The sequence below is a fragment of the Marmota marmota genome, unplaced genomic scaffold, assembly GCF_001458135.2.
Source record: "Marmota marmota marmota unplaced genomic scaffold, marMar, whole genome shotgun sequence".
NCBI lineage: Eukaryota > Metazoa > Chordata > Mammalia > Rodentia > Sciuridae > Marmota > Marmota marmota.
Window position 1 is genome coordinate 4,849,919 of NW_025999999.1, and position 10,358 is coordinate 4,860,276.

At 40.6% G+C, this 10,358-nt stretch overlaps 1 protein-coding gene across 1 annotated transcript in view; it reads right to left on the minus strand.

Moving 5' to 3' along the window:
* Hpse2 (heparanase 2 (inactive)) overlaps positions 1-10,081 on the minus strand; it is a 660,291-nt gene extending 650,210 nt beyond the window's left edge. The window contains exons 1-2 of the mRNA XM_015494621.2: positions 9,724-10,081; positions 6,496-6,653 (exon numbers count right to left, since the gene is read on the minus strand). Of these exons, the coding sequence (XP_015350107.1) occupies positions 6,496-6,653; positions 9,724-10,013 (448 nt within the window). The 5' untranslated portion in view covers positions 10,014-10,081. The remainder of the gene's footprint in view (positions 1-6,495; positions 6,654-9,723) is intronic.
* Positions 10,082-10,358: the final 277 nt, after the last annotated feature.

Sequence of the window (10,358 nt, forward strand, 5' to 3'; positions counted from 1 at the left end):
TCCCTCTCCCTCTCCCTCTCCCTCTCCCTCTCCCTCTCCCACCCACCTCATTTTTGGGGGTATTGCAAATTGAACTCTGGGGTGCTCTACCACAGAGCTTCACCCCAAGGCCCCCCAACTCTTTTTTTGAGACAGGGTCTTGCTAAATTGCCAAGTCTGGCCCCCAACTTGTGATCCTTTTACCTCAGCCTCCCACATCAATGGGATTATAGGATTGTGCTACCATGCCAGACTCTCCTTTTTTAATTACATATTTTAAAGCTAACAAAAATATATTAGAGGAGCTGGAGTTATGGGTCAGTGGTAGAGTGCTTGCCTAGCATGTATGAGGCACGGGGTTCAATTTTCAGCACCACATAGAAATAAATAAAGGTCCATTAACAACTAACAAAATATTTCGAATATATATATAATATATATTATATATATATATATATATAATATATATTAGAACATCTTAAAACCTAATTAAGACATAATTCTAGCAATATGAATTTTGCTTGGGAAAATTTTAACATGTAGTTTACTTTCCATATTTTTCTTTAATTACAAATATTTCTGAATGAACAAAAATATGCAAATAGGCTTCCACAGAAAAGAATTTAAAGTGGTTCTAGCACATGAACTAAAGATAATTTCTAACATGTACGTTACATGCAGCGGAGGGGGGGGTCATTTTGCTGCACAAACACATATCAGGCTTTGTCCCAGGCTTTCTCTTGAGTTAAATGTCCTCTCTTTCAGTCTCTACCTCTTCAAATCTATTCATCTTTCATAAGCCCAACCTAACTTCCACCTAAATCTGACAGGATTTATCTCTTGTTATACTGTAATAAACTATTGTATTCCACTTATTTCCATCCTATACATTCTTTGTGTTACTCTTCTTCACCAAAGAAGAAAATTTATGAACATGTACTAAAAGTATCAGAGTAATTAATTAATAAATATCATGGGGGGTATGCTTTGAGATTATGCAAATATTCTGTTCTTCTCTGACATTTCAAATACTAATTTCGACAATGATTTGCAGATTTTGTTTAAAATAATTATTACTGTTGTGTTCTAATGGTGATTTGAGACAATATCTTTTATTTATTTCATATTCTGCCATTCTCTGTCCTGCATAAAAACTAAATAAAGAATATATGATATATAAATATGTTTAAATGTAACTGAATCTCAAGAAACATGTGAAATAAAATAAGATAATGAAAGTTGGATAAATTCAAAGCAAATACGTAAGACAGCGGTTGTGCTATTCTTATGTGACTCGTCTTGATTGATAAAATGGGAATAGAAAGAAAAAGTTAATTATTCCACCTTCATGAAAACTTCCTGAAGAAAAGAGAATGATAATAATGGTTGTTAAACTTTAAACTTTAAGGTTTGCAAAGTATACTCACATTCATCATTTAGCATTTCAAAAGCTCTTTCAAGACAAAGTCTTCAGATGAAGATTTTAAAAAACTAGAAAATTGTGGGAAAGCACTGTTACATCAAGAATTGGAAAATCTGGCACAGAAGGCTAACAGAGAAAAGCAAAAGTAAAGCAAAAACAAAAACAGATACAATCAAAAACAAACCTGCAGTTTTCTCTCATATGCAGAAGCTAGAGTAAAATAAAGAAAAGGGAGAGGGAAGGATAAGATTACAAAAGAACCAATCAAATACAAATTAATACATGAAAGAAAGGAAGCCTTATAGAGTGGTGGAAGGAGGGGAGCGAGAAGGGAGGATGGGAGGGAAAAGGGAGGATCATGAACTAAATCGATTTCCATGCATGTATGAGTCTATCAGGACAAATCCAACTACTATGTGTAACCATAAAGCTTTAATAAAATAAATAAATAAAAGAAAAAAATTTTAAAGCCTGTGGTTCCAATGCAAAGCTTTAAATAGAATGGTAAAGTTAACTTAATGTATAGCCCCAAACCAAGACAACTTTGACAATCAAAGATAAAAATATGATTAAAAGAATGAAGAATGCCAGGGCTGGGGTTGTGGCTCAGCGGTAGAGCGCTCGCCGAACATATTACTAACCCTGGGTTCGATCCTCAGCACCACATAAAAATAAATAAATAAAGATATTGAGTCCAACTACAACTAAAAAATAAATATTTTTTTAAAAAGAAGAATGTTATTAAAATAAACATCAACAATGGACTTCATGGGAATATACCCTCAAGGCAAAAAATGAATGGGATCTTCATGTATTTTCTTTCATTTCTTTATTGGTTACCTCCATTTTCCCAGGGCCTTCCACTGTATTCTTAAACTACCATGTACCCAAGACTATTTATTGAAGACCTACCATGTATCATATATAATGCCAGACATTTATACAATAATTAGTTGTGGTCCCTTACCATGACGAATTTACATTATTTAGAAAGGCAAAATAAATATAAATATGAGAAGTTAAATATAAAAACAACACAGAAAGGTCCAAATGAATATCACAGAGTAAAACCTTCAACAGTCCGGAGGGAAAAAGATTACTTGGAGCACCCTATTCATGAAAGAATTTATGTAAATAAGAAACATTTGCAATGGGCCTTTAAGAATTGGTGGGTTGAGGCTGAGATTTGAAAAGAGTTAAGAGAATGTCATTAAAGGCAGAAATACATAGGCTATCCTAAGTAGGGGGTTGGGATAGTGAAGGTGTTATAAGGACAGTGACTAATGATGGAGGCCTATATTAAAAAGTAATGAAAACATAGAGCAAAACAAAGTAAGCCAAGAGTGAAATGTGAAAGGTGTGAATCCCACATAAAAGAATTTGAAAAATTTTTATAAGCAATCCAAAAGGTTTTTGAGCAAAAGAGTGACACGATACAAAATTTTAGAAATATTAAGCTGGTTGTTGATGCATATAATAAATGCTATACATCTTAATTAGATATGTGGTTATGGCCATAAAGAGACAAGCATACAAATGAAACATACTGATTATATTATAAGCAGGGTCAGACGGAGCAAAATAAACTTAAGAACAAAAAATTAGCCCAAGATTTCTTTGTTGGGAAAAAGTAAAGCATAACATACCACAGAAAAGACAGAAAGTCAGGCAAAGGCACAACTCCCAGGGTATGAAGAACTACCCTATTTTTACTTCCTTTATGATCATCACCATGTTTGTATGAAATCCAAAGTGCCTAAGCATAGAGTGGAATAAGTAATTGAATTAAAGGTGTAACCAGAGAAACTGCCAAAGTGATATATAAACAGTGGCCTTACAAAGTTAGAGAAAATGCAATTGCTTTAATGTGCTCAAAAAGTATTTGGAAAATGGAAGCCACATGTCATTAATTGAATTATTAATTCAGGAGAAAACAACAAAAAAATCACATTAGGAAAGCAATATGAATGAATTAATGAGAGAAAAAAATGGTTTTTGCCCAAGCTAAAACTATCACTTCCTTTCAATTTCAATATATAAAACTAAAAAGTAATCTCTTCTCTCATCTCCACAAAAAAGGCCACTTGATATTCTTACCTCCGTGCCTTAAAGTCTTCCTATATTGTCTTAATTTTCTCAAATGATTCATTAAATCAACCAGCTTCATTCTGTATAAATTTCAGTCTTACCTAATCTTTTTCACTTCTTAATCCCACTTTAAAACATTAATGATATGTTACAAATTTCCAGAAGTTGTCTTTAATAAAGTATGAATCCTTCACCTTGTGTTTTGCGGTCAACACATTACACACATTATCTCTTGGAACCCTCACAGAAGCAATGCACAACAGGTATTATCATCATCCATATGTTACAGAGAAGCAAACAAGCTGAGGGCCATACATTCATAACTGATAGAGCCAGGCCTGTAGTGCAAACTTACTAAGCCCAAATTCCATATTCTCTTTGTTCTATCACTGAATTTCATAATGTACCAGCAGGTGTATCTTACTACTCAAAATGTACACTGTTATTCTGTATTATGTATAAGTACACACGTTTTTAATAAAGTGCCTTGATGCCCAAAGTGCCTATTACAGGGCCACTTACTAAGACAACCAAATTATTTTTAGATGCTCATGATGAGAATTACCAGTGGATAAAAAGTCAAAAAGAAAATATAATGCTTGCAAAATTGTTGAGATTATACCAAAAACATTTTTGCCTTGATTTCTGCAATGCAACAACAAAGACAACATGGGTGATTTAAAGATATGTGAGCATCAAAGGGCAGAAGTAGGGCATTCCTACTCTCTTTAACTCTGCTAAGGCCTCAAATACTGATATAGTTCAGAGCATCTTATTACCAGGGAGACATAAATCAAAAGGAGTTCAGCAAGGAGCAATAAAACAGATTAGTGTCTGGAAGGACTGACTTTAAAGAAAGTTTTAAGAATTAAATCCAGGTAGTCTAGATTTTTTAAAAATCAGCTAACAGGAAATCTTTATTTGAAGCTAACATTCACACCAAAGACAAAAAAATATTTTGAAGAGAGATGTCTAAAACATGCAAATGAATCACTGTAAATATTTGGGAGAATATTTATTAAAAGAAAATTCGGGAGAAATTCCAGGCAAAAATTTATGGGACAGAACTCTCTCCTCAAGGAGTGGTAAAAACTACATTCTTAGAGATATTTAATATGAGGTTAGATGAAAAAAAATTTTAAAAAAGATTTAATAAGAAATGATCCTGCATTGGACCCTGAAGTTGCAAGAAGACAGAAGATGGCCTATTAGATGTTTTCTACTCCTGGTTTGTTTGCTTACTTTAATTCCATGAAGTTTTATGTGGCACAGCCTTCTGCCAATTTCTTTTCTCCTCATAATGCCCACTTTCTACTTCTACAAAGGGAAATAAATTGTATCCTTCATTTTAAGCAAATTTCATTGTTCTCAATGAATTGGTAATATAATCTTAGGTATGAAGTTGGGAGAAAAAGGCCAATTTCTAATTTATGAAGTTGTTTTTCCCCACAGCAAACCCAGAGGCTCTTACAAGATTTTCCACAAACTAAAGGGGAAGTAGTTTAAATGAATTCAAAGAAAAACTGTCCCATCAGGAAAATCATTAATATAGCCTTTCTTGTGTCTGTCTGATATTGAGCTGACAGTGACCCTGGGAGCTATAAGGCTCTGGGTCAAATTACCATTAGAGCTGCTGTTTAGGGTTATCTTTTTTCCTTTCAGTATTTTATGCTGAGTGACAGCAAAATCTACTTGCAATCCACATTTTTATGGCAATGACTTTTACCTTTGAAAAGATGTAGCCTTAAACACTTCCACTCTTTGGCAAATGTTATTTAAAAAAAAAATACACTAAGTACTACTCATGCTTCAAACTCAAGAAGCCTCAGCCTTGCTGTCTCTATTCTGAACTTTTATAAAATGTTTCTCAGCCACTCTTTAAATAGATACCAATATTTCTCCAGAAGTCCCATTCAGTAAAATCCTAGAAACACAATGATATTTCCTTGTAGCTGGTGTGTAAGGACAAGATTTTTACAAAACTTAAAACCTGATCCTCTACCCTTAAAAAATAAAACTGTGGTTTACATAATTGTGAGAAGGGACAGCAGGAAAGAACCCTCCAAGAACCAACACTAATGCATCTTCTATCCAATTTTAACAGCATCAGTGGCTGGACACATGGATTCCCATCACACCTCTTTGAAAGAATGTCCCACTAGTCACACAGAATGCTGATAGATATTAACACCAAACCTTCTAAACAAAAATTTTTAAGTACCATTTTCATCTTTCCCTTAGTAAAAAATGAGACTGCTCAAACCTAAAAAGACCGGCCTCTCACGTGGAATAGAATTTGTAGTTTTCAAAGCCCTTCTAACACCAAACTCATCTGACTCTGGCAGGAAAGAAGGCTGACATTTGCGGTGTGGTTTTTTTTTTCAGCTAAGGGAGAAAATAGGACTCTAAGATTAGGCTCTTTGAAGGGCAGAGAATAATCCAGTACTGAGGTTTTCAAACCTTCCTCAAAAAGGGGTGAGTGTAAAAGGCAAAGCATTGCTCCAGAAAACTTTAGAGTGGGTTCTAAAAAGACTAAATCTCTGTATCCTCATTCCAGGAAGGCAAGAAATAAGAAAAACAAAAAGGCACGTGTGCCTAGAATTTAGGGAATGAAATATGACTCTGACAATTCAGTAATCTGTGAACCTGTCTGAATTTTCTTAAGAAGGCTGCTGCACTTTCTCCCCCCAGATCCAGAGCCTGCCTTAAGTTTTAGTTATCAGCTTCTGGCCTTGGAGATTGCGCCCAGCAAAAGCCAGGCAGCTGGTACTAGGACGACCTGGAGATCCTCCTTTGCACAGTCAGGAGTCTCACACTGTGGGTGTCCCTGGCCTTCGACTTCCAGTTTTTCAGGGGACAGGCCGTCCTCCAAATCTGCCCCCTACATACACACACACACAGACACACACACACACACACACACACACACACACACACACCCCGGATGCTCAATTCCGACTCCCAAATTTCTCCCACCCTGCAAGAATGGGGACCAAGTTTCTCACCATCCTCATAGTTTTTGAGATAGTAATCCGGGCCCGGGCCCCCGCGGCTTTTCGCCGGGTTCCTCAGGTTCTGGAAGTGCAGGAAGTCCGTCCGTTTGCCCCCGAAGCGCAGAAAGGCGGGTGAAAGTCCCCGGGCCAGGGTCACCAGACGCTTGGAGCTGCAAGGGTAGAGAAAGAGAGGAAAGGATCCCAGGAGAAGGCTAGAGCGGGCATGGCACCAGCAAGGCCCTCTTCTCACTCCCTGAGGGAGACCTGGCGGGTTTTCTGTGCCCGCCCCAGCTCAGGGTCACACGGCCAGGGGCTGCTCCGCGGCGTCTTTTGCATGCGCCTGGCGCCCTAGTCCACTTTGCCCTCGGCCTCACAACTTCCCCATGCTATGCCTCCGGTGCCCGGCTGTCCACTACGGCCCCTTCCCACCCGACACCTGGATGCCCAAGGTACTGATTTCCAAAGGGTTAGAGATTACATTTGCTTACAGTGTGTGTATGTGCCTAGAGGGACACTTGCTTGTACTGAGAACATGGGGCCAACGCTCAGTTGCCTGGCTTCTGCCACTGCCAGGAAAGCGCTCCAGACCTAGACGCGCAACCCACCAAACGCCAGCCCCCGACCTTTGCCAAACTTTCACACAGCAAGCCTGCGTCGCCTCCCCGGCCCCAGGAGCATGGGAATCTCTTAAGGTGAAACCTTGACTTTTTTCTCTCGGAGAAGGCCTAGCACCTGAGGTCAAGAGGATTCCGACTTTTTTAAGTGAAAATTTTGATTTTCCTTTTACATTATAACAACTTCATTGTTTCCCAAATCCCGGGGCGGAGAGATTCTCTGAGTAAATCCTTGCCTTTCCAGAACAGGAGCGCGCGCGCACACCGTAAAAGCAATGTCTTTTTGGTCCCTGAGATAGCTCAGCCTGCAAGAAAGGTAACATTTTTCTTCAAACACCTTAATTTGGGCTCTTTTTTTCCTTCCCACTTGGTCAGTTTGGGAGTGCTGAGTAAAGAAGTTTGCAGAAAAGTGGAACTGCCGGTTGGGGGAAATTCGGTGGGGCACCACCAAAACAACAACATTTACATCTATTTAAGTTCAGGATTTCCACCAACAGGTTTTTAGAAACTAAACGCTGCTGTTTTAAGAAAGAGTAGGTGAGGAACCATGCAGATGCTGTTAACGAGAGTTCCAGGTCTGTAAATTATTTTTAAAGCTTTGCTGGCTACGGTTCTGAAAACTCCAAATCAAAATGCAGAAATTAAAGAGCATGATAAAGGAGGTGGACATAGGAGAGACTAAACGGAGAGTCGGCTTATAGAGAATTTTTGAGAAGAGACGTAACTAGCCTGAGAGTTTCGGTGGCAAGAAGAACGATTTGGCAGTGGACTCCAGGATCCAGTTCCAGGGCGCGCGCAGTTAGGGCGTCGCGTGAACCCGCTGCGGGCAGAGCAGAAGTACGCGCCAGTCCGGCCCCAAGGAAACGCGGCATTTCCAACCACCTTCCACTAAGAAGCCTGTTCTACCAATGCAAATGCGCCCCTCCCGTCCGGGTTTCTTCCCGGAAAAGCTGCCTTCCAGTAGTTTTTCTACAGCGGGCAAGTACTTGGGGAGAACGGGCTAATATTTTTTAAAGAAAAAAAGAAGGAAGAAAAGAAAACCCGGAGGAGTTTGCGCACCTGGAGGAGCGCAATGCAAGTGGGGCGTGCATTTCGGAAACCCTGCTGCACCCCATATTCTGATGATACACGCTCTACAGCACAAGAGCTTTCGAGGAGGAAGCCTGGCGGGGCAGAGCTGTTCCCGCCCTCCCACCATAAGCACCCGCAGGACCGAAACGGCCTCCGCTGCGGCGGCAACATCCACTCAGTCATCTGGCTTAGCTCCCCCCACGTGAAAGGAGCGCTCCACGTGGCGGCTCCAGCTACCTGCCGCGTCCGCAGACTCCGCCAAGGCCAGAGGAAGACGCCCGAAAGCTGAGGGGCGGACGCATCCGGAGAAACAAAACTCGAATTTCCGAAGGAGTGAAAAATACTCACGAAAGACCGGCAGCGGACACGGCCCTGAGGCAGAGGAATGGCATGGAGAACTCTCAGGACTCTGGTGGAGCCCACAGCTGAGGCTCCAATTTGGAGGGAATTTTTTAAAAAATCAACACTTGGATTTGATATTTTAGATGATTTATTTATTCTACTTTTCTTTTCTTTTTTTTTTTTTTTAATACTGCAACTTTGTCCCTGATGGGAAACGACTGCGGTTGTTTAACTGCTTAATAGTAATAACCGGGAAGAGTGAGAGCCCAGTTAGATTCCAAGGGGATCACACTCTCCCTTGTCGGCTAACCCACTGGTGCTGGTGCCGGTGCCGGGTTCAAACCTCCGAAACTTCCCCCGAGCATTTCTAGGACCCTTATCGCCCTTCTTATGTACGCTATGACCCACGAGAGGATTTTTTTTTAAACTATGAAGTTACTGCAGGAGACTGAAAGAGGGGGATCGGGGGTGGGGTGTGCGTTCTGTCTATAAAAAGCGCCTTGCAAAATCCTGAAGTCTGGAGATGACAGTGAAGGATATAAAATAAAATTTTAAAGCTATGATCCAACTTGCAATTGCTCAAGCCTCTCCTTAAATTCATTTTCTTTCTGGGAATGGGAGACAACTGACGAAGATCTTTCCGTGGAAAATTCCACTTTCGTGCAATTCCGGCTTGGAAAAACACACACACACACTCTCTCTCTCTCTCTCTCCCTCTCTCTCTCTCTCTCTCTCTCTCTCTCTCTCTCTCTCTCACACACACACACACACACACACACACACACACACACCCATTCCTCTCAGGTCTTTGTTGCTCCAGATCTTTTCCTCGCTTTTGTAACTGCCCTGAACCTCTTGTTTCTTTTTCAGAAGGAGAAGGGGAGGCTAATTGTGGATATATGTAAGCACAACATTTTTTCAGTCATAACTGATAAGTTTCTGAAATGCCTTCTGCATTGCAAACATGTGCATCTTAATAGAAAACACTGCTTTTCTCAGTCACTAGTTACAGCCTCACAGCAAATATTCCAGGAGGAGGAAAACCTCCTTTTTTCTCTTCTGAGAGAGATCCGCTTGACTTATTTTCTCCTTCTTCTTATTCTTCTTTTTTTTCCTTCTTCTTCTTCTTCCCCCTTTGAAGTGGAGGATAGAAAGAGAATGGGGGTGGGGGTTACTTAAAATTAAAAATGATCCATCGAAGCCCCTGCCTTACCTTAAGAAATCGAGCCAGCCATCATGAATGATGGAGGGATCCAGCTGGAGAGAGAGGAAGTTTTCATTGACTGTCCTGACTGGGTTCTTGGTGCTCACATCAAGAAGAATCAGGGTCTTTTCCTTCAAACCTGGAGCTCTGTCTACAGGCAAGGGTCTCCTGTCTCCAGCTTGGGAGGAAAGAGAGAGATGGAGCAACAGAGCCAAGTAGAGAGCCACCGGGGCTAGGCACGAGGGGGGGCGGGAGTTGCTGGAGGGCATGTCTTCAGGGAAGGCACAGAGCACCCTCATTAAATCCCTCTGATTTAAACCTCTCTCCCTACTGGGTCTCGCTGGTGACTAATTGTCCTTATCTAAAGTGTGTGTCTGTCTGCCTCCCCCCTCTTTTCCCTTCCTCCCCCCCCCCCCCCCATTCTCTTTCGCGCTTTCTCTCTCTCTCTCTCTTTTTTTCTTTTTTCTTTTTTTTTTTTCCTTCAGTGTTTTGGTGCTGGTGGAGCGAACTCACGCCCCTAGCCAGCCTTCTCAGCAACTCGTGCCAAGAGTACTCGTTCACCAGCACCGCCCCTTTAAGAGATTTCGACTGCAGACATTTTTTAACTTTTTAAAGGTGAGGGGTGGGGGGAGGCGGGAAGTAGG